Below are 24,884 nucleotides of genomic sequence, written 5' to 3'. Positions count from 1 at the left end.
ACGGTAAAGAAAATGAATGAATGAATGAATGTTTATGAAATAATCCATTGATATGATGTAATAAGACATAGAAAGTATAAGAATTGATAAAAATGTGGAAGCGCGGGTGGTCCTACTTTAATTTGTCTTTTGACCTGTGCTTTGAGTTTTCAATCCTCCCCAATATTGATTTATTTGCTATTGAAAAATTGTAGTCTGTTAAAACACTGATTGTCACAGTTTCTTGCGTCTTTCGTAATCATTAGAGACAATGACATTTTTATACTGATTTTTCCCAAAAACTGCCCCAAGCTTTCAATCACTGAGCTCCGCTTCTAGAGAGAAAACAGAAACATCAAATCCTCCTCAAAATGACATCTGAGCATCAATACTCCACCCTTTCAATGTGTCAGTAAAAGCTGTATTGATTTCCTCCTAGATTAAGGGCGCTACAGGGAGCAATATAAAAGTTCAAGCTGAAATGTCTTCGCCCCAACATGACGGATGTCCTTCAATGTGCGTAATCACATTGATGTCTTGATTTTTATGCAAAACAATAAAACAGCAATTTCAGCAATAAACAAAATCAGATTGGATGGAATAAAGAAATTTGTAATTTGTTTAGTCGACTGTCTATTCCTGGCCTTACAAACTGAGGTGATCTGACGTAAATCTTAATTTACGTTGTCCCTGATGCATATTGGCATACACTTTTACAGATTAACAAAGAATTTTAAAAAGGTTTGAAAGGTAGAGAAGAAATTTGTTTAAAGCACTTTAATTTTTTTATGGAGCCACTTTACAATGTAAATAGTTTGTAAAAGTGCTTTCTTTAATGCAGAGTTTTGTTTCTGCAGTCACAAGCAAATCAAACTCAGTTTTTTTAATTGTCACATTTTTTCCACCACAAACTAAATTTGGAATCTGGTATTAGTCTAGCAACGTTTATTACTTTGAACATACAGACCTATGCGTTTTTTTATTTTTATGTATACATTTATTTATCCACAAAGAATCTGTGTAGCCATTCATCCATTTAACTTTAAATAGCCAAAAACTTCCTATGCATTTGAGTGCTCCAGCAGCAATATCTCAACCATCACTCATGTCTGGCTGCATTACATGACCCTCACATATTACTATGAAGGTAGTCTCTCACAAGCTCCTACAGATGTGCAATCATAAACCCACATACACACATGCACTTCAGCCTGATCCTCTGTTCCCCAGCTGTGCGGCAGCGCAGAGGCCATGTATCCTGATGGCACTGATGGTGCTTCATGCAGACCTCAGGTCTCTGAAGGTTAACTCCTTGACCTCTGTCATTGAAGACTGAGATGCACGAGCTTGCTCACCGAAGCTTTATCACTTTAACTGAAAAAGGGCACAGTACTTTAATTTGCTAATGATTGCACATCCAATAATAAATGAATCTCAATTAACATAGTTCATACATGCTTACTCATAACACTGGTATGGTCAGGTGAATTTTATTGGTATTTTAGCTGTTCCAGAAGATTAATATGTAGCTTGTAATCCCAGTTCATTATTTGGAATTAACTGTACAATTTAAAATATTTTTATCATATAATTCAAATACTTTTTGATTGCATGTGATTTATTACATTTGACATAAATCACTTTTTTTAAATATTGTAATTAAAATGTTTTCAATAAAAAAGGATTTCCAGCTGAACAGAGGATGCATAAACAATAAAATTTTTTATAAAATGTTATAAATATGCATCAAACATATTTGCTTATAGTACAGAAAAAATGTTTTTTTAATTGAAGTGTTTGATCTATTTTGTGGAAGAACAGTCTTTTATTCTTTTTCGCTGTCCACACATCTAGAGAACTTCACTCAGAAAAAAATACAGCTGTTTACACCAATTAAGTATATAACAAAGTAAAGGACAAGCAAGACAAGAAAATACAAATAAAAAGCCAAACAAGATTTTCAAATAAAATCAGAAAGGAAATTTTCAATCAGAGATGTTCGGAGGGGTTGAGCCCAAATAAAATGAAATCACGTTAAAAATCCCGGTGAGGCCGGCGCACACTTGAACTTGGCTAAACGTTGCTCTTGAACATCTGATATGTGCCGGGAAAAACAAGCCATTAGAGTTAACTCAGGTAAACAAAATAGAACTCCAGTGGGAACACGCAAAATTGAAGGATTGGGGGGTGGGGGGTTTACTTTGAAGTGGCTCTGAGTATTCCCCAGGTACCAATGAGTTATGTATTTGAATGATGTGCAGATTCACACCCGAGTGAGCAAAGATGTGTGCGGAGGGTGGGAAGATGACAGGGTTTAATTTCCAACTCCACCGAGGAGAACTGAGAGTGAAGGAGAAAGAAAGGGGGTGGAGAGACAGGGGAATTAAAGTGAGAGACACACAGGGAGAAATATAGAGACCTAGATATGAGAAGAGGAAGGCAGACGGAGAAATATCGGATTCCCTAAAAACATTTTGACATTTTAAACCGAAGGCAGTTTGCAGGCAGTAAATAAAGGGAAGGGAATCAATAGCAGTCAGTGATAAGGGGATAAAGCAGCTAAATATGAATTACAGCCTAACAAAAAGGTATGGATTTCCAATGGGGCCACGTGACATGAGATGCTTTGAAATGCAAATAAGTAACTTATGCACATTGTCCTTCTCAGGGCTGGCCACCTATTGATCGGCTAAAACAAATTCCATTGATCATTGAATACTTAATAGCACTAATTAAATCTCACATGAAGGTACTAACACCCCATTTCCAGTTTCCATCCTGTTACTCAGGAGACCTGTCTTTGACTGACTTAAGTCTCTGAAAAATTGCTCGCAATTATATAATTAGAAAGAAATCATATTTTCATTGCACTCATAAGATGCTGTGCAACATGTTTCCAGTTATCCAGCAAGGAAAAAAGATGCCTTTAACAAATGCAAGCAACATTTACATTACTGTTTTACATTTCAATTTTTAGAAATTAAAAAATGTTGAATTTGTTTATTTAGTATTACCATTGCTGGAGCTAAAATATTTTATATGGGGAGGGGGGGGGGGGGGGGGGGGGGTTAAAAGACTTTGGAAGGGTGGCAAATGAGACTGGAAAGCTATTACAAATGAAATGATGACATTTTAAACTTGGTTTTACTGTTATTAATATTAACAGAGGTTCTTTTAGCTGATGTGCTATTACAAATGCTTAAAGAAGCTTGTATTGGTGCTACTTAATCTTTGTTAATAATGCTACTAATATTGACTAAAAAAATGCTTTTATCTGGTGGGGCAGCTTCCCCCCTTGTCACCCTGTAGCTCCACCTCTAAATATTAATAAATTATTTATTCTGGGGTATTTAGTAAAGAACTAAAGCAAAATGTGAGGCGCAGTCAAGTTCTGAAATCTGCAAGCTGGTTCCCAAACAACCAAAAAAACCTAAAGTTTAAAATCACAACAAAGCACCATGTAGTAATGAATTTTATTTTATTTATTTTTATGTTTATATTCTATTCTATTTTATTCTATTTATGTTTATGTTTATGTTTATGGCTAGAGTGCTTCAAATAAACTTGAGATTTGTTTTTGTTTCATTAATGTTGAAAAATAAGTGTTTCTAACTTCCCCAAAGGCAATTCCGTAAAGGCACATCCACATGTATTATTTGCAGCAGTAAACATTGTCTATAGAAGTGCACGGCTAAAAGTTTGTTCTCTGGTGTGATCTGTTCTTTGTAAATAATACAAACCTAGAGTATAGATTCTTTCATTAAAACTACACTCACTTTTTTCAACTTTTTGCTTTGTTGATTAAAACAAATTCAGTTTTAAGAATCTAGTTTGCTGCAAATATAATGTTTGTATTTGTACACAGTGAAATTCTCCTTACCTGAATAGATAAGAAAGAAACTAAACACTCAAGAAGTCCAGCTGGTGCTTTCAGCTTGGTGGAATCTGTGAATTATTCATACCCTGGTGGAGCAAAAAGTGTGAGAGAAGAAAAATCTACTTAATTGACTGACATAATTTATGGCATTAAAAAAACTGGCAAACAGGAAAAGGTTACTGTCTTGGTAGCATTAGAGGGCAGCTCTCAGTGTATGGGCCTGTGTTAAACAAAGTGCCAATCAATAACCTCTTTATTAGAGACCGCAATCAATGTAACAGTGACTCAGTGAGCCAATTAACGCTATTGATCGCCTCCGCAGACAATAGAGGAGAAAGGAAGAGGACGTGGGTAAAGGATTAAGATGATAAAGAAAATGTGTACGGCGGCAGCAGAGGGGGAGCTGCAGTGCCTTCCTCTGCTCTTGTTTTTCTTCTCATCTGCAGGGCGGTTGTGAAGCGAAAGGGCCAGTTTCCCACCAAGGGAGAGGCCCCGGAGTTCTGCTGCTGAAGACGCTCTGACAGAAAGCAGAGGCCCTCTATCTCCCTGGAGGAAGTAAACGCATGTGTGTGTAGAAGTGGCAGGAGAGCGGAGTTCAAGGAAACTGCTGCTGTTAAACACACACACCAACGCCGGTCGTGCACATCATTTATGAACGGCAGGGATGAACTGCACTGGGAACGTAGTATTACTTGTCTTCTCACTGTTAGTTCTGAATAGTAATGAGGTCAGAAGTGTAAGGTCTATGGGAGCTCACTTCCAACATGGTACTCCTGTAAAAACTGACCAGTTTTTTTTGCAAGATAACCTAAGGTTAGACACACATGTTTCCTAAATGTAGCACAGGTATCATTAAGTGTCTGGTTTACTTTGATTGAGGTGCTAACAAACCGTTTTATATAATAGTTATAGAAGTTAAGAATTGTCTACTAATATACATTTTGTCTTTTGTATTTAATATTAATAAAGAGGAGGGAAGAGTCTAGTGTACAAGGTTACTTACTGCCTGCAAACATGTTTGAACACCTAAAGCAAATTAGATGTTTTATTTTTTGTTTGCTGTTAATAAGTGTTTTTACTGAAAAAAGAAAAGAAAAAAAGGCTCAACTTCTGCTGGATGAGATTGCAGAGTAGCACATGTTGCAGGGGTTATCTGGCTCCCAGTATCAGACTGCAGTTGGAACATGGACTCTCCTTCCTGAAGGGAACACTCCGAACCAGCGTGCTGATGGCTTGAGTGGTGACTGAGTAGAGAGTGAGAAAAGGGAGGACTAGATAAGGAGTGAAAACAATCGTGAGAAAAGAAAAACTTTAGGAGTCACATTATATACTTTTTGATTTGTTTCCAATTTCATCTTTTTAATCTATTAATGTAGATGACAACCTCAGTAACACCAGGATGCAGAACAACTTCAGTCTCTCACAAAGTGGAAAAAAGTTTTTATAAATATGAATCCACAAGAATTAAATTTTGACAATGGTTAATAATTGTTGACAGGTGCAATGAAAGGGAATACAAAGGCTCATGTTGCAAACCACAAAGTACAAAAAGACCAGGACCAATCAGTGAGGAAATAAAAAAAAACAGTTAAGATGAAAAGATCAGATGAACCTGCAATCAGAATTGCATGTTTTGTAAAAAGGTGGGGGCCGAAAAAAGGTTTTTCTAAGAAAATCAATTTGATGTGGATAAAGTCTTGTTTCATAAAATGTATAATTTTAAAACTATTTATTGAATTTTAAACATGATAAAACAATGGTTTTGTTTTCCTTCTCAAGCTTTTTCTTTTACAGTAATTTGTACTTAAACTCAGGGTGTTATTTTACAAAATTCACCTTAAGGTAATGCTACGTTCCGTCATAGCACCCTAAGGTGAAGTTGTGTTCAACATCGAAGTTTTTTTAGTCCCCTTCCATGCTATGCTCTCATCGGCAATTTATTTTCCACAAACACAATTTGCTGAACATTCACTTACAGTACAGAGCAAATGTATTCCTCAAAGCACCATGCTCTGTCTTTAGTACAGGTTTTAATTTTTTTTAGACTTTCTATCATTTGTCAGGTTTAAAAATGTACTACATTTTGGTCAGAAGTCGGTAGATTCATGTTTAGCCTTAGTAAGAAAAAGCTAAACCAAGGTAGTTTTTTTTATTCCCAAATCTGACTTATTAACTGTGAGGCAAAGGTCAGAGTTCACTTGCGTACAAAGATCCTTAAAATGAAATCCAAAGTATTGAGTTTCACTGCCTATACAGTTAGCAAGATGTTTTGATGTTGGCAACCATGTAACATCTGCACTTCCTATTCATATTCTGCATCTGGGTCTGGTTTATAATGGGGGGGGGGGACAACAGTGACCTTGTAGCAAATAAGCAACAGAGCAGAGGTTCCCATCCTGGATGATATTTGATTATCAATACAGTTTGCACAAAGATCTGGGATCACTTATTGCTGGGTTGGCTCACTTACCAGGACATGAAATCCGTCATTTCAATTTTCTTACATAGGTTGGAAAATAAAAGCAAAGTGGTAATGACTACCAATTTATTTGGCATGCCTTTGATTTCAAGGACAAAAGAAGAAAGGGTTGTCTGCATCACGTGTAATACAATTACACTAATTTACCTTGTTATGTTATTTTGCTTTACCTGACTTGTGAATGTATAGTCAGAATGGACAGTGGGTTTATATGTGTAAGATGTATGTTTTTTTAACTACATAACTGGTCTTCTAAGCTTTCATCTTAACCTTTTAGTAGAAATTTTGTTGAAGTTCAACTCACTCACTTCCTTTAAGAGTTCATGGTCTGAACTCAATGCCTGGGATGGAGAAAATAGAAAATCTTTTTTTCTTTCTTTTGTGTCCTTAAGAGGAACAAATCTGACTGTCAGCTCAGGGAGGATTATTTCAACACACTTGGCTCTATAGCTTCCCTCCCATAATCCACCCAAAAAAGTCTTGGTGAGGCCTTTCAAAACAATTTACGCAGACAAACATCAAGCACACCTATTTGTATTGGCACCATTTAGCAGTAAAACCAAACTGAACCTCAATCAGATGGAGCTGGACTGTTTTTGTCTCCATACGGTGTGACATTGACATGCTAAACACGGAACACTCCAAAGGAGTTTAGTATTACAACCATTTACATCACTTTAAGTTTGCATGTTTCCTTATGTAAATTATTGTTATAAGCAATAAACAAAAAAATCCAGGAAACAATAAAAACTATTTTAATACTGTTTTAATATCTCATGATACCTTTTTATTTTTTTTGTGTTTTCCCTTGTTTTGAGCACATCTTCCTAAAAGTAAACCATTTTCTGGAAACATTGTCCTTTGGCTGTCCGTCATGACTGTGTGAAGTTTACTTGTTTGTTACCTACCGGACCTTAAATAATAGGTTTTAACAGCACAGGGAAATGGTAATATTTTGCCTTCGGTTCATAGCTGTACTTTGCATACAAACCACCAGCCTATAACCTCTGGTGGTACTTGAGAAAAATAATACAGATACGTTCCATGACTAAAAGCAGTGGCTGTACTGTAATTAGACTGACAGTTACTGGAACTGTCTTTGTGCAGTGAGCTTAGAGATGGGCCACGATGCTGTTGGGAGTTCAGCTGCTTCAGTCAAAGGCAAACCACTTAACTGTAATTTTCCTCTTCTTGCTTTTTCCTTCACACTTTCAACATTTAGAGGGTCAATTATTGTTTGAAGCCTGATGAAAAGTTGAAACTTTGGTTGCAAAAATTCCCAGTTGGGAAACTTGATCATAATTGACGATGGGTGGACTATGTGGTCAAGTGATCCATTGTCTCATTTAAGGCCCAGTTTTTGCTGTTCCGTGGTAGTTGTCATCTTGGCTGAACATAAAACAAAAGCTCTGTAGTTTTTCAAAACTGCTCAGAAAAGACAGACTCCGATGAAAATTGTGCTTTTGGTTCTTGTCATTTACTTATAGTGGAGAACACAAATAAAGAAAACTAAGCATAAAATTGTGTATTACTTTATTCAAATCATTGTGAATCCTGAGCAGAGGGAAAAATGTGACACGTGATTGTGTGATGTACCTTCAACAGCAGGCCATAGGCTCCCTTCCGCTCCATTCCGATGAATCCACTTGCAGACAAATAGATCCATGTAAGTCTATTTTCCTTGTCTGAGCTGCCATCTGGTTCAAAACTGTATGGCTGAATTGCTCAAAACTGCTCGGCATTTTTATTTCACTGAGTAATGTTAGGTTTGGGGTGTGAGGGGCTGGAAGTTATCGGCCGAGAGTGTAAAAAAGGGGATGATGGGAAGTCAGGGTCAGGCTCACTCTGCCACAATTCGGAGGTGAATTACTGCTGCTCTGCAGAAACAATGTCCTAGAAAATGACCCTTTTTTAAACTTAAAAAGGTATAATCATAATTAAAATAGCACTGGAAATTATTTTTATAATCAAAAGATGATTGGAGTGGAACTTTGGCAGGTGCAGCTCAGGCAGACACAATAGTGGAGTCAGGGAGTGGCTGAATCAGAGTCTTTGACATAAGTCCATGAGGCCATCCAAAAAGAGGAATAAGAACAGGAACAAAAGCACCAGGAACTCTTGAGAAATTAAGACTGGATTGCTCACAGTGAAAGAAAGACAATGAGACACTCGCTTGAGAAGAAGCACTGCTTATATAGGGAAGACAATGAGACACAGGTCGAGCACATTAGGGAGGAAGCAGATCACACAGCAGGAACTGGAAATGAAGACAGGTGAAAGACAGGACTATACAATAAAACAGGAAGTGACAACCAGAAAGCTAACCAGTTTAGCTCGTGCTGGTTTGCGGCGCCTTCCGTCCGTGTAACCAGGGTTCGAATCCGGGCTGCTCCCTATTCCCTTCTCTGCTTCTGTGCCGGTCCCAAGCCTGGCTAAATTGAGAGGGTTGCGTCAGGAAGGGCATCTGGCGTAAAAACATTGCCAAGTTAACCATGCGACTCCTCCTCGAAAGAGAGGTTGTTTCGCTGTGGCGACCCTTGATGGGAAAAGCCGAAAGAGGAAGAAGAAGACAACCAGAAAGCTAACTAGTTCTGACAGGAACCCCCTTCCCACGGCTGACCCCGTGCAGCCTAGGCCCGTGAGTGGCGTGGAAATCCTGGATGAGCTGGGGGTCAACGATATGGCAGGGGGAACCCAGGACTGTTCCTCAGGCCCGTAGCCCTCCCCGGCCCCGACGCCTTTCCGCCAGCAGGCGACGGACAGTATAAACAGGGCCTCCATCAAGGATCCGGGGGGTCGGAGGTGGTACAGAGGACAGACCCAGGGGGGTTTCCCGCACAGGCTTGATGTGGCTGACATGAAATAAATCTGAGAAGAACTGGGTAAGCGCAGTCTGACAGCAGAGCAATTGGTAATTTTTAACACTGAAAATGGTCCAATAAATCTCGGGGCCAGCTTACGACACTGCACTTTCAGCGGGAGGTCCCGGGATGAAAGCCACACCTTCTGCCGAGGCGAGTGAACAGGAGCAGGATAACGGGGGCGGTCTGCAGACTTCCTGTATGATAGTGATGATTTCACGAGGGTCGCCCTCGATCTGATCCACGTGCCTTTACAATGACGCACCATAGCTGCTGCTGAAGGAACAGAGGGGGCTACTAACAAAAACAACCTGAAAGGGCATCAGGCCAGTGGAGGTAGAGGGTAATGTGTTGTGGGTGTATTCCACCCAGGGAAGAGATCTGGACCAGGATGAGGGATTTTGCCCAGACAGGCATCGCAGATCCCGATTCACTCGCTCTGTCTGACCATTGCTTTGGGGGTGGTAACCTGAGGTCAAGGTTCTCTCCGGGATCTCCAGCTTCCTCCCACCATCCAAAAACATGCTTCATAGGTTAATTGGCAACTCTAAATTGTCCATAGGTGTTATTGTGAGAGTGAATAGGTGTGTGATTGTGGACATTCTACCCTGGGACAGACTGGCGACCTGTCCAGTGCATCCCCTGCCTTCGCCCACAAGTGGCGAAGTGGATAGGCTCCGGCAGCCCTTAGACCCCGAAAGGGAGAAACGGAATAGAAAATGAATGATGAATGAATGAAAGAGTCCAGCTGGAGGGGCATTTGAGGATTTCTGTTGGGCACAGACAGAACATGCAGACACAAACCCGGAAACATCGTTTTTCATATTTGGCCACCAGAACCTCTCTGTTACACGAAACAAGGTCCGTTACACTCCCGGGTGACACAATAGCAGGGAGGAGTGCCCCAACTGCAGTTCTTCACTTCTCAACCCTGGAGGAACAAACAGCCGATTAGGGGGCAATGCTGCAGGACTGGCAACGGATCTGTTGGCTGACCTTACTTTGGACTCAATGCTCCATGTGAATGCTCCCAGAACTTTTTCAGGAGCCACAATAACAGACTCCTCCACAGGCAGCTCAGCGGAGGAATACATCAACGACAGATAATCTGGTTTTCCGTTTTTGGATCCAGGTCTGTATGAAATTATATAATTAAATCTGGAGAAAAAGAAGGCCCACCTTGCTTGCCGGGGATTCAGTCGTTTAGCTGTCTTTATGAATTACAAATTCTTATGATCGGTCCAGATCAGAACCAGATAGACTGCGCCCTCCAGCCAGTGCCTCCATTCTTCCAGTGCGACTTTGACCGCCAAGAGTTCGCTGTCCCCCACAGCATATTCTCTCTCTGCAGAAGACAGCTTGCGAGAAAGGAAAGCACAAGGGTGAATTTTCCCGTCCTCACCCAACCTCTTGGAGAGGACAGCTCCAACACCAATATTGGATGCATCAACTTCCAATAATGAACTGTTTAGCTGGGTCTGGCAAGGTGATGTCGGGAGCTGTGGTGAAGGACGACTTTAGACGTTGGAAAGCGTTATCAGCCAATGCAGACCACTGTAAGGTAGTTTTAGAAGAGGTTAGAGCATGAACGGGAGCAGCCACAGAGCTGAAACCCTTGATGAACTTCCTATATAAGTTTGCAAAACTCAAGAACCATTGGAGATCTTTCCTGGTGGTGGGGGTGGGCCACTTCAGCACACTGTCTTGGATGGGTCCATGGCCAGAGACCCCTGCGAAATAACACAACCCAAGAAACTGATCTGGTCCTTATGGAACTCAAACTTCTCTGCCTTCACATAGAGTTTGTTGTTAAGTAGTCCCGTGAGGACTTCTTTCACTGTGGAGATGTGTTCGTCCAGGCTGGGAGAAAAAACAAGATCTGAATGTCCGTCAGGAAATGACAGAGTCACGGGAGGGGTCTTGTACGTGATGTAGCAAAGCAATCTGCCATCCAGCGCAGTGGCTGTGAGGGGTTCTGACATCTCAACTTCCTTTATTTGTAGTTTGGAAGCCAACGCATGGCTCATCAAGTTGGTGTCTGCTCCAGAATCTAACAGCGCACCCTGAGCGGATGTGGAGGTGTCTGTGGTGAGCGTGATCTGCGTTAATTGTCTGGGTACAGAGATCCTGGACTGGGTTGCAATCGCCCTGACGGAGGAAATGTTGGTGGAAGCAGCTCCCTTGATAGGGCAGTTGGTGATCAGGTGTCCCAGCTGAGCACAGTAGAGGCAGCGACCCTCGCTGAAATGCCGTTGGCATTCTGCTGGAGTTAGGCGGGTGTGACCCACTTGCATGGGTTCAACAGCATCAGGAGACGGAACTGCCTCTGAGCATGATGGTTGGAGTGAAGGAGCGTAGGGCAAACTTGGAGGTCTGGAGAGAGGAGCGGATAATCTCCCATGTTGTTGCTCTTGTAAGCGTTGATCTATTTTGGATGCCAGCAAGACCAGAGTATCCAACTCTGGGGGGAGGTCGAGAGGAGCGAGATGGTCCTTCAAATACTCTGACAAACCGGTATAGAAGGCATCCAGTAGCCCCAGCTGGTTCCATCCAATATCAGCAGATGGAGTTCTGAACAAATCCATCACTGACCTTCTACCTTGTTTTATGTTCACAATGGCTTTGGCAGTCTCTCTTCCAGGGACTGCTGAATGGTAAATCTGTCTGAAAGTCTCTAGGAATAAAGGCAGCGAGTTGCACACTGCGCTGCGCCGGCTCCATTTCGATGTGGCCCAGTGATTGAAACTCAAAATGGAGCTCACACTGCGTGAGAAAGGAGCAACAGTCTCCTGATCCCCGGAAAAGCGTTCTGGACTGGAAAGTCTGACAGGGCGGGGCTCTGAAGGTCCAGGGAGCGTAGTGGCTGTCTCAGGGGGAGCAGAGGGAGTCACAGAGGAAGAACACTCCGAAATGTTCCAATTCTGAAGCGCCGTAGGTACGTCAGAGAGCTGCGTTGAGAGGGATGACATGGCAGTGGCAAAATCATAGCGGAGCTGTGCGAGCTGTTGGTCTTGCTGGGTTATTCTCTGACCCTGTGCTCCAAGCGCTGCAAGGAGATCTTCTGACTCCAATGTATCCATGTTATGGCCAGATTGTACTATCAGGTGCAGCTCAGGCGGACACAATGGTAGAGTCAGGGAGTGACAGAATCAGAGTCTTTAATATAAGTCCAGGAGGCCATCCAAAAAGAGGAATAAGAACAGGAACAAAAGCACTAGGAACTCTGGAGAAATAAAGGCTGAATTGCTCACGGTGAAAGAAAGATAAAATGGCACTCGCTTGAGAAGAAGCACTTCTTATATCACCTATTAGTGACCTGGTGAACTGACTGATACTTTTGGTTTTAAGCCTGCGTCACCTGCAATGGACTGGCTAAAGGTGTACCTCGCCTTTGCCGAACAGTAGCTGCATAGACACCAGTAACCCTGTGACCTGGAACAGGATCAAGTGAGTATAACGATGAATGGATGGATGGATGGAAGCCTGTGTCAGAGAAGAAGTGCAAGATGTTTGGGAGATGTTGGGAGATGTTTGTTCAGCATGTTTGGACATTGCTTGTGGTGTCCCACAGGGGTCAGTGTTGGGCCCCAAGTTATTCATTCTGTATATTAATGATATATGCAAAGTATCTGAAATATTTAAATTAGTTCTATTTGCAGACGATACAAATATTTTCTGTGATGGTGATGACTTAAACTGTTGGAAGATGTAACTAAAGAGATGAAAAAGTTGAAAATATGGTTTAATATTAATAAGTTATCATTGAATTTGAGCAAAGCAAAAATTATGTTGTTTGGTAACTGTAAAAAATGCATGCACATTAATGTAACAATTGATGGGGTACAACTTCAAAGAATATATGAATGTAAATTCCTTGGTGTTGTAATTGATGATAAATTAAGTTGGAAGCCACATATCAAATACATACAATCAAAATTGTCTAAAAGCATATCAGTGCTAAATAAAGCAAAATTTGTCCTAAATTATAAATCACTTTAAATTCTATACTGTTCCCTGGTGCTACCGTATCTAAACTACTGTGTGGAGGTATGGGGAAACAATTATAAAACATCATTTCATTCACTGTTAATTCTTCAAAAGAGGGCGATACAAATCATACATAACGTGGGTTATCTGGATCATACACATGCATTATTCTTACAATCAAAATTATTGAAACTTACAGATCTGGTGGAGCTGCGCACAGCATTAATCATGTTCAAAGCCACATACAGCTTACTACCAGCAAATATACAAAAATTATTCATGAAAAGAGAGGGAGAGTACAGTTTGAGAAGAAAACAAAATTTTTACATACACAAAGCACGCACAAATAGAAGATGTTTCAGTGTTTCTATTTGTGGAGCAAAACTGTGGAACAGTATAGAAGATGAAATAAAGCAATGTCCCAACATAAAACTCTTTAAAATAAGATATAAATATATGATTTTAAAACGATATTCAAATATATCGGATGGATATTAGATGTATATATGTATGTAAGTATACATATGTAAAAATATGTATGTGTATATTATTCTTATCTTAAAGTGTGGGTGACATGGCCTATTTTAATAAGCCAAAATATAGTAAATAGTTTCTATTTCATGTTGCGATTGTTTTTAATATTTTTCGAAAAAGAATAAATAGCGAAAAACGCAATATAAACAACGAGGACGGCCGCCGGCTTCACGCATTCCGCCGAATTCGCTCCGCCCTGTTTGTGACGTAACGAAAGGAAGACAAGGAAGACAACATGGCTAGCACCGATAGCGAAGCACAGAGTGATGCTACCGTCTCTATTAGCGATTTATCATCAGATGAACAGAAAGATGAAGAGGAAAGTTGCGGAGATTATCATGATGATGAGTCACTTTTGCAACCGTATCGATTCGAACCCTTTTGCGAAAGTGAGGAGGATATAGCAGAAAGTAGTAGGTCTAGTGATCATGCCGATGACCATAGCCAGCATGAAGATTCGGCTAGACTCCAGTAAGTCTAAAAAATGTATAAAATTAAATTACTCCACTTACCCTAAAATATACTCAAAATGTCCCCTTTTGGCCTAATCTAAACAAAGGTAAACACTGGTTTTCAACCCAATTTACAAAATAAATGTCATAAGTTTCCCAGATGGTACTACTCTTTAGTTAACAAAGTCACTGTATACCATTAACAACTGTGGAACATTAACAGTTTTACCCGTTTGAACCCGTTTGAAACCTTTTCTCGTGCGCGCGCGCTCACACACACACACAGTTCAGTTTACTCACGGTACCGGCACCTCAAAAGCAAAAGAAAAAAAACGTTGCAGGCCTGTTGCTTCTCTTGCAAAACATTGAGTGCGTTGAAATGCTCCAGTTGGATCCAAGGACAACAGAAAACACGACTACTTCGCCTCAATGTGATCCATCGTGATGCACACTAGCTTAGCAGCCTCCGCTCCCGACTCCAGCGCCGTCCTCTCCGACCCAGAAAACGGCTCGCTCGCTTCCAGCTCACCCGCCTTTCCTCGACTCAGAAGCCAAGATCCTCCTCCCAACTCTCCGTTCAAAATTCTTCGTTTGTGTCCCGGTTTTTGTCCCTTCGAAAACGCAGACTTCTCTCCTGCAGATCTGGAGGGAAAAATCCTTCGCCGTCCACCTTCTTGAACTTTCCCCTTTTCAGCAGCGTTTCTTGTTTTGGGAATTTTATACACAGATACACTTTCACTAGATGTATTGCTACATCCAGCTGCCACACAACGACTTGGCATGTTGATGATTAACAGATTTAAACACTAGAGAAACGAAGACTACCTGTTTTGTTTACATGCTGTCCGAAGCGGAACTGCGAAAGTCAACGCCTTTCATGACGTCACAGGTCATATCGGGTTCACTTCCAGCCTGCGCTCTAGCGGCAGATCCAAATCTCTGATTCCTTCGAAAGATGTCTATTATTCATATGCTTCGGATTTTTTTCGACGCGAACTATTGGTATCAATAGAATCAGCGTTTAAAGGGCTTTTTTATTTGACAAAGTTGTTCAAAGCATGGCATCCACACTTTAATATGCGCATAGTATTCTTCAATAGTAATTCATGCTAAGTATTCAGGACAGTACTCTGTGAAAATTATTATACCTTATGAAACATTGTGTATAAATAAAGAAGCTGCTTACTAATGTAATTAATATTGATGAGGAATAGGGGGTGAGTTTATATAAGTTTATACTTCTTCTCACTCCTTTTCGAATATGTATAATTGTTTAATTGTTTGTAGTATTTGTGTTCATATATGGAAGAAAAAAGAAAAAGAAAAAAATTCTGTTTGTGTTTATAACGGTTCTTGAGCGTGAATGTTTTCTTTATATTCTCTTTTTTTATTTATGTCTGTTCTTTCTTTTTGTTTTGTTTTGTTTTTTTAACATATATTCGAAATAAACTTGTTTCCATTCCATTCCATTCCAACCAATGCAAGTCCATGTGAGCGGAATGGGTGGTGACAGAAATTTCTTAGTGGTGTTGAAACAAAAAACATTTAGTCTTTACTTTTTTTCTTCAAATTTGAAATTTTATGGTGAATTTGGATTTATAGTTCTACGCAGTGCCTTTCTGACACATCCAGAGCATGCATATTTTAAAATTTCTCACTGACAAATGCACATAGACACGAACAGCTGAAGACCTTTTGTCAAAGACAACACATCTACTACCTGTACACACATACAAATACACCAAGAGAATAGATACACAAACACCATCATACCACTCATTTTCTCCCTTTCTCACTCTCACAAGCTGTGGAATCCAGACTCTCTCTCTCTCAACATAAGCAGTTATTTCCAGGAGTTACTGGCAGAACTCCTTCTCTGTCAGTGACAAGCTACAAATCCCTGACACCGGTACTGATGATAGCTTTACAGTTGAGCCTCAAGGGGACTCTGCCAGCCAGCATACACAAGCACACAAGCATGGCTTGCTGTGTTCTTTGCCTCTCTCTGCTATTTCAGTTTCACCTTCTCCAAGGAGCCCCAGGGGCCTGTGGGAGAGGAGGCTCCCGACAAAAACTGCCTAGGGTTTGTTTGAGTTAAATATCTGACTTCAAGTAATCAGAGTGACAATGAAACAAACGAAACACTGATTCTGCCTGCCCTCTCATGTACAAATCCATGTTTGAATCATGGAAAACAAAATCAGATGGAAAAATGTGTAATTATGTGCTTTGAAAAATAAACACTGTCTTTTAAACTTGAGCAATCAGAGAATGCCACACAGGCATAACTTTTATAGTCTTCTATGTCGCACCATTATGTACAATTATTGCTTTCTTCTTTACATTTGATTGACTTTGTCATGTAGTTTTACCATTCTCTTCATTGTGTGTGTGTCTGATGACAGTTTAATGACTTGCTATGTCCCGTAATTACTCTTCAGCCCCGGAGATGTTGTTTTTTTTGCAGTAACCAGTCCCTGATGTGACCGTCTACTCCTCCATTCCTTCTCAATCTGATATTTATTACTTCCCTTCCATTTTGGATAATTTAGTAGGACTAATAATATTCCTTGTGAAGGGACATATGTGTGCATGCAGTGTGTATGTGTGTGTGTAATATTTCCAGATCACAAGTGCCTTGGATTTATTGGCATATACCAATCTGGCTTTAATGAGATCACACACCTCCAGGTAGGTACTGCTTCATCCTCATGCCGCACTCAGGGTTCTCCCTCCATCTCTTCATCTGACTGCCCTTATTACCATTTTATACACCCCCTCTCTCTACCTCAGCACTACTGCTACCCCCATCTGATGAAAACTAGAGAGGCTTTATGTGGTTCATTAAGTCAGCATAGGAAATGTATTAAATAGGAGAATAGGGCTAGGAGCTATTGAGTGTTGACTTAACCTTTCCAGTTTTTTTCCCTCTTCCCACTGAAGCTTCTAATGGAGAATGAGTGCATCACTTGGTCTCATTAGTACCCAATTGGATCAATCAGGCCATTTTTACGTTACGGTACTTTAAGCGTGACTGTTTTGCATGTTGGATTACTCAGGGTCTCAGCTGCAGAGGTATGTTCATATTTGCAAAGAGTTTTTTCAGGTTTTTTTGTTACAGTTTGTTCAGCATCTATCATTAGCTAACCTTAATTTATTAAAATAACAGAGGATAAATTGTAAAATAAAAATGTTTTGAAAATGTAATTGACTCTGCAGTGATTGAGTCAGCTGCCATTTACTTAACCTTTAAAATGAACTTTTTTCAAACAGACTCCAAAGTTTGATGTAAGCTTGTCAAAAACCTAAAATAGAAGACATTGTGGTCATTTTGCCATAACAATTATCATTATTTTGGCCTTTTTCAGTGAGATATGCAGTGACCATTTACATACATTATGCATGAGTGTGTCTATATGCACTTGGCCCATCATACATGCCCTTGTAGAAATGTGTCGAACTTTGGCAAGCAATTACATTAAATCTGTTTCAGGCTTTTTATTAGCACATTTGCCTTTAGTAATGGTTTAAGATAAATAAGTGCAGTCCACTGTTCCGATAAAATATTTTTATGAAGGGGTTGTTGAGAAACTTTACATTATGTAAAGAAAAACCTTTAACAGAAATGGTATTCTAACACGGGCTATGGATGTTTTCTGGTCAGCCAATTAAAAAAAACTATAACTTTTCGATCAAATGGTGTGAACGCTGTGGCCTATATGTTTTTTTTGTAGTTTTTTTCTGCAACTAACATGTTGCTCACTCTTCCACATGCTTCATTTTTAAATGCTCTCACAAAAAAATGTAACCATTTGAAATTGCAATTATTTTTAGCTGAGGATAATTTGTAACTTTTTTGTAGAACTCACCTTTAAATTGAATACAATAATCAGCATAAAACGCATTCAATATTTCACCTTCAAGTTGTATGTTTAACAAAAAAAGTAAATATAAATAGGAAGGCATATATAGAATGTTGAATTAAGTTTGGTTTGGTATGATCCAGAAAGTTTCTTGCAGGACCAAAGTTATTTCTTCCTGAGCAAAGGCCTGGAGTGGATGAGAGCTGCAGTGAAAGCTTGGGGAAAAGAAACTGACCACTCCGTCCACTTCATCTCTGTGGAAAATCTTTCACAGGCGATTCACGTCTCGTGCTCGTGGCCCTTTGGCGCCCCTTGGAGAGAAAGGCCGTAATCGCAGACGGTCTCCTGGGGGAGTGTCAGGGGCAATTTGGCGCACGGCCTCAGCAGGAGCGGACCACGTGACTCCTCCTCAGCAGAGATCATCATTGCTGTCAGTGACAGTATAAATACGTGTAGGCTGCAGGGGGAAATGAATGGACCCTCTCCTCACAGGCTGTCCCAGCTCAGCACAGTAGAAAAGCACAGCTGGTTTGTGTTTATGGGGAAGAGTGAGGGCAGCAGTGATGACTGAGCTGCTGATCTAATAAGGCTTAAAATCATTTCTCCTTTCATTCAGTGAGAGGCAGCATCATTCCTTCCCCATCTTTCATGTGCGCATCATTCAATTAAAATGCAATTCTCGTCGCCCCCTTGCACGGATATTTAATTAGACTTGGGAGCATGGCTGCTAATATCTATTTTTTCCCCCGCACAGCTCTTCTGATTTCAGCTCAAAGGCAAATTCTCACCCTGTTACTCGTTGGTTAAACAAGGGCATGTATCCATTTGTTAATTGATACAATTACGCATTACCCGTGATGGTCACGTAGGTCTCCAGGCACGCATCAATCACGGGTCTATTGACCTGCCAAAAAGCGCTCTAACCGTTTCTGTTGGGACTGCCCCTCTTTCTAATAGAGAAAGATAGAAACATCACCGTAATTAACTCCAGGGTGGACCTGTGCTCGGGAGGCAGAGGCGAACTGAGGTCTAAAGAATAAAAAATAATAATAAAGAAAAAGAAAATAATCCGTTTTTTTTTCTTCAAAATAAACTTTTCTTGTTTTTAGAAAAAAAAAATCTTTATGACTCTGAAAACCTGTTTTATTATGTTTGTTCATAATAATTTTTTTACTGGCTCACAGATGCTTTTACTCTTAAGTGATAAATAACAGTAGTTCGATATTTCAAAAAATATAAAGGCTATAAAAGGAAATACTTCTCCTTTTGGTGGAAAAAAGGGTGAGGGGGAACAAGAAAGTGTACAGTGCACCTCAAGAAAAGCCTGCGCTGGTTGTGATTGGCAAAGACATTATTCTCTCCTTGGTACCCTGCCGTTCCGGGATTACAATGACGTCACGCTGATACCCTTGCATGGATGAATGCTAAAGAACTATAGAGCCACAAATAATAGCACAAGCAGAGTCCATATCTTAGAGGACTTACGTTATCCTTTAAGCCTCCTACAGCTAACACAACAACACTTTTTCTATATATTTTTTTCATTGTTTTATTTTTGCACTTAATGACGCTTAATTTAATTTATCATCGGGTCCTAGGGGGGGGATTATTCATTCATATAAAACAATCTGCAGCTGGTGCCTGCCTAAAGTCTTCCTCCTTTGAGTCAAGTCATCTATTATTGAGCGAAAGGCCGTGCGTGGAAATGTGTGGAAGACTGTGGATTTGAAGTAGAATTGGTTGCAATCGATCAAGGGTGAAGAATATTCTTGATGGTAACAAAAGAAGCAGCTATGTCTTTCTCGCAGTTTGGATATCCTTACAATGCAACTTCACAGGTAAGACCATTTCTAAAAATTGTTTTCAATGTTATGCTTGAGGCTATAGAAACGATAGAATATATTTTATTCACTTTAAGAATGTGTTTTTGAACAAACAGTAATAAGCCATATGCTGCTTCTTGTAGAACTTGTGCGTTCCGTGGAGCTTTTGTAATTAGAGTAAATATCCACATACCTGCGCGCATCCGTGTCCAATTACACTGAATTATGAATGAACTCACGTGTTTTTACGATGACAATAGAGATGAATGTCACCGACTGCGCACTGTACAAACTGGAATTGGGCTTTCACTTAAAAAAGTTGTATCATTATTATTACTATTTTTTATTAATTGAAATTGAAGAAGACGCAGCAGTGACGAACTTTCCTAAAGCTTTATCAGCAGGCAAAATGTATTGTTTTTAGCTGTTTTATAGAACTTATTTGGGTAAGTTCAACTCGAGACAGAAGTTCTCATGGAAAACTTAGGTGACAACTTTTTAGCAGTGAGATTTTTCAGCTTTAAACAGATTGCATCACATTTTACTTTTTTAAAAGATGTTTGGTTTTTTTTGCAAAACTTTGATCTCAATAATATTTTTTAAAAATGCTGGAGCAGTTGGATTTAGCGCATGCATTCTGCAAAACTCCACAATCTCTTAAAGTTTATCTGTGACCATGCGGTCATTTATTTTATGTTATTAAAAAAAAAGAAAAACAGATAATGTTAATGGTGCTGCTGTCCTGGAAAAAACTTACCTTGAATCATGAAAGGTTACAAGGAAATGAAACAAAAGCTTACGCAGAATAAATTATATATTTTAAAATTAACCAAAATGTATTGAAGAAAAATATTTTTTCTCTCTTTTAATAAATATTTACAGCGTGAGCCACATAGGAGTGTTGCACATGCATCCACATAAACGCTGAAAAAAACAATGACCATATCTATCCACGGTTCTCTTTATGCAGTTTTTCGTGTCGGCAAACCCCAGTACGACTTGCTGCGATTCGATTTCCAGGTCGGTCTCTGACGGGACAGGGAGCTCCCAGACCGCCGCCGCCGCCGCCGCCTCCTTCTGTTGCCCCCCCTACGAGAACCGGCTCTTGGCGAGCAGCCGGACGGAGCTGAACGCGGCGCTGGGGATGTACAGCTCTCCTTACGCAGCGGCAGCTGCAGCCAGCCAGAACTACGCCAACTACTTCCAATACGGCGCCGACCCGTCCGCGCTCTACTCCTCTCTGGTGGGCTTCCCTGATGCGCAATGAGGGGGATGGGGGGTTGGAGATGATCGATCAGCTTGATTGATCAATTATGTTAAAGATAGCAGGGGCAACCAATATTTTAAATGAGTGGCAATTCATATTTCCCCCCAGTAAAATTATTTAGTGGGTCCAAACGCTCACTCCAACCACTGTTTATCTCATAAAAAAATAAAGTGGCATATGTAGGACAAAAAGAAAAAGTTAAAGTTAAATTAAAAGTAAAGTTTTGATGAAAACAAGATTGTTTTTTTGTTAAACTGATATTTTGTCAAAATGCAGATGAATTCCCCCTACAAAAACTGTGGAACAGTTAAAACAGTGACACAATCATATGCTTTTGTCTTTGCTCCAAAGATTTTTATTTAACAATTTTACACGTTTTATGACAGTATTTGAAAACACGTTTAGAAGTCCTGCATGATGAGCAGCTTTGAAGTGAAATGCCTCCAGCTGGTAACAAATTCTCTGTTTTTTTGTACAGAACCCTCAATATGACATTAAGGACGGCACAAGCACTTTACACTCTGGCATCACTCAAACGGCTGCATACTACCCATACGATCACTCACTGGGACAGTATCAATATGACAGGTAAACCTTTCAATTGTTTTTATTTCCATCAGCATGCATTTGAGTGTTTCACAGCAGACTTTTCCTGCATAGGATTTGCTAAACTGGAGAGCAAAGTTAATGAGATCTTGATCTTTTTTGAGGTCAAGCCCCATACGTGTCAAACAATAAAACGCACTAACTGAAGTGCATGTGTGACTTCCTGCCTGTTTCAGATATGGGACGGTAGATTTTAACGGAACAGCACGGAGAAAGAATGCCACTCGTGAAACCACCAGCACCCTGAAAACATGGTTGTATGAGCACCGGAAGAACCCTTACCCCACCAAAGGAGAGAAGATCATGCTGGCCATCATCACTAAAATGACTCTCACCCAGGTCTCCACCTGGTTTGCCAATGCCAGGAGGAGGCTTAAAAAGGAGAATAAGATGACCTGGTCACCAAAGAACAAGACCAGTGATGACAGGAAGGACGACCTCAGCAAAAGTGATCAAGACATAACCAAAAGTAAGCATTTATTTGCTTTAAAGTAAAAAAAAATGATAATAATATTGATGACCTTAAAGATAGATTAAATTTCTCACACTTTTTTGATTGTTTAGACTCTAGCGATTGCAAGGAGGAGAAGGATTTACATCTGAGTGATCTGGAGGACATGGATGAGGAAGAAGACTGTGACAAACTGGACAGTGACTGTGAAAAGACGACGCCAGACGAGCCAGACCTCCAAAGGGTCATGGCGGTTTCTGGAACTCTTCACAAAAGAGACTGCAGCTCTGACCTGCACCTGAGTTTAACCAACAGCTTCCACTCATTCCCCTGCACCATCAAAAGTGCGCCCACCCTCCCTCCTCCCCCCTCTGATTTCCTGGAACCCGTGGTGTCCAAAGCAGCCTCTTCGACTGGCTCGACAGCAGGCGCGGTGTCCTTGTCTCATTTTGACGCATCCGAAAAACCCCGGATTTGGTCTTTGGCTCGGACAGCGGCTTCAGGGGTTATACTTAGTGCTCAGCAGCCCGGCTCCGAACTGAGAAACGGAAATTCAGCGGGGGACTGTCAGCTCCAAAGCTCCCGAATTTCTGTGGCTCCTGCCATACAGTGTGGGGCCATGAGGATCCTCCATGAGTCTATCAGTGTCAATAATGCTGAGAGCCCCTTCTCTGAGGGCTCATCCTTGCACTCAAAAGTCTGTGGAACTGGCAGCTACAGTCATAAAGGCCTCCAGCTTAATTGTTCATCCTATGCTGCACTCCAAGAAACATGTCAGTACTCCAGCATTGAAGGTGCGTCTGTCCTTTTATTCCGCAGAGGAGACATTTACTTTACTAAGTATAAAATAATGCAAACATCTAGAAAAATTGCAACTAAAAACAGAGCAAAGAGCAGCAGCGAATATAGATGTATTTCTCCATATTTTTGCTTTTGCTTTCTTAACTCTGGCAATACAAGGTCAATAAGTGAGTGACGTATAGTTTTTTTTTGCAGACTTTCCCTCGAGACAGCTTTTTTGAAATGTGCTTTTATTGGTGTGCAGGATTCTCTGGTGGCAAAGCAGAGATCCAGCCATCTGACCTCAGTGAAGCCTGCGGGACTGCGCAGGTTGACAAGGTCACTGCATTCAGGCCAGTCATGAAGAGGTGAAGCAGGTGAGAGGCTGCACTGACCTGGAAGGAGCACAGGAGTGGCAAACATAAAAGGCTGCATGAGTCAAGGAAAAAAAAAATCTAAGCATTTACACACATTGATTGTAATCAATGACATCTGTGCAAATCTACTTTTACATAAAAAACGAATTAATAGGTCACAAAAATTGTCAAAACATTCAGCTTTGAGATAGAAATCTCTCTGAAAGATCAATTTAAAAGAAAATGAAGAGATGCGAACATTTCCCATTATAAAAATTGTTTTTTTTTCATATTTGGTGAATTCATTTTAACCTCAAGTTTCCTTTGTACCACAGATCACTGGAGAGAGATCAGCTATGAAAAATAACAGGACATCTATTATGCACTAAAGGAACAGCTGACCGAAAGGCGGCCTCAGTCTGACGCTTGGAAGAACCTGGCGCTGCTGCAAACTGTCAAACTGTGGACTTGACTATCATTTTGCACAACATTGATTTTATGGTGTTACAGACTTTATGCAAAAAAAAATATTCAAAATGCAAACTTACAACAATGGCCCAAAGGAGACGGCTGTTTTTGTGTATGGCAATCGTGTGTTGAAACCTATTTATTTCTTTGTGTATTTATTTTGCTGTCTCTTTTTTTATTATTTAAGTGTTGATTTGTTGAATTGAGTAATTTGTTTATTTGTGACTGTGTGTTGTTTTATCCAGATGTTTAAGGAGAAAAGTTTAGTCTGACTCACAAAAAAAGACACCCGGATCCACTGTTGGATTTCTGTTTCTTCATATTTTTTTGTCATTTTGTTAAACTGTGAAGTCTTCCTGTGTTTGCCACTGACTACATTTTTCTAATACATTTTTTTCTATAGGAGATTTCTTTTTTGAGTCTTGTCATTTTTTAATTCACCAGCCAATTAGGACATATTTGCTGATGTGTGCTTGATCAAAGTTTGAGAGGGCCTAGTTCCCTAAAAGCTGCAGCCCCCGGTGGAAGGTCATAACTCAGAGGAAGAACATGAGGAAAATCCTCAAGTTGCGGAAGAAAGGGGACACCATCTCTGTGTTGTCAGCGTCTAATCAAAAGTAGCATCAAACACTTTGTTACTGTTCAGGCAAAGACATGAGGCAGAGAGGTGGGATGAATGCTGCTTTGTCCCCTGTGCAGTGAGCCGCTGCTCTAACTTAACATTGTGTTGATTAAAAGGTCATTTGTAGGATCAAAACCTGCAGAGATTCACATGGTCTGCCACATAACTTTTGATTTAACTGTTTTTCCTGGAGACTCTGTTGGCATGAACTCCTCCTATAGACATGCACTGAGATGTGTACTAGTTTTATAATACTTTCCCTGAGTCCTAAACAGAAAATGAAACATATTGATTTGTCATAATTTACAACAAAAATATATGCATCTTGTTATTAAGATTTAATCATATTTCTGACAAAAAGAGATGTGGCTTCGGATGTTCTGTACTAATCACTTCAACCACAGAATCATTTTTACATGAGCAGTAAAAGATTTAGAGTCTGACCTAAACAAGAAACAATACCAGCAAATACACCACAG

At 40.2% G+C, this 24,884-nt stretch overlaps 1 protein-coding gene and 1 long non-coding RNA gene across 4 annotated transcripts; one reads left to right on the top strand and one right to left on the bottom strand.

The window, feature by feature from the left end:
• Positions 1 to 232: 232 nt before the first annotated feature.
• LOC110013778 lies at positions 233 to 14,508 on the bottom strand. Of its 2 annotated transcripts, XR_002288921.2 has the most exons (4): positions 14,470 to 14,508; positions 4,965 to 5,100; positions 3,860 to 3,942; positions 233 to 1,353 (listed from the first exon to the last, which is right to left on the bottom strand). It is a non-coding gene; the product is annotated as an uncharacterized LOC110013778 (long non-coding RNA). The 2 variants fall into 2 exon arrangements; XR_002288917.2 differs by having other exon boundaries at positions 3,860 to 5,100.
• Positions 14,509 to 19,286: 4,778 nt separating this feature from the next.
• Positions 19,287 to 24,195, top strand: irx6 (iroquois homeobox 6). 2 transcript variants are annotated; one of them, XM_011493316.3, is made up of 7 exons: positions 19,287 to 19,870; positions 20,826 to 21,098; positions 21,601 to 21,710; positions 21,905 to 22,197; positions 22,293 to 22,973; positions 23,225 to 23,336; positions 23,651 to 24,195. In XM_011493316.3, exons 1-6 carry the CDS (start codon positions 19,805 to 19,807, stop codon positions 23,329 to 23,331), a joined length of 1,530 nt encoding a protein of 509 aa, XP_011491618.1. In that variant the 5' UTR covers positions 19,287 to 19,804; the 3' UTR covers positions 23,332 to 23,336; positions 23,651 to 24,195. The 2 variants fall into 2 exon arrangements, with proteins under 2 accessions (XP_011491618.1, XP_011491624.1); XM_011493322.3 differs by having other exon boundaries at positions 19,289 to 19,870; positions 20,876 to 21,098.
• The last annotated feature ends 689 nt before the right edge of the window (positions 24,196 to 24,884 follow it).

The sequence above is a fragment of the Oryzias latipes genome, chromosome 3 (genome assembly GCF_002234675.1).
Source record: "Oryzias latipes chromosome 3, ASM223467v1".
NCBI lineage: Eukaryota > Metazoa > Chordata > Actinopteri > Beloniformes > Adrianichthyidae > Oryzias > Oryzias latipes.
Note: the sequence above shows the minus strand (reverse complement) of the source record. Positions and strands in the feature narration are given on the sequence as shown.

What these genes read in the sequence shown, in the direction of transcription:
- irx6 (XM_011493316.3), top strand. Translation starts at nt 19,805, where the DNA reads ATGGTAACAAAAGAAGCAGCTATGTCTTTCTCGCAGTTTGGATATCCT. An exon ending in GGACAGTATCAATATGACAG is followed by an intron (nt 21,711 to 21,904) that starts GTAAACCTTTCA and finishes TGCCTGTTTCAG; the next exon opens with ATATGGGACGGTAGATTTTA. An exon ending in TCAGTACTCCAGCATTGAAG is followed by an intron (nt 22,974 to 23,224) that starts GTGCGTCTGTCC and finishes ATTGGTGTGCAG; the next exon opens with GATTCTCTGGTGGCAAAGCA.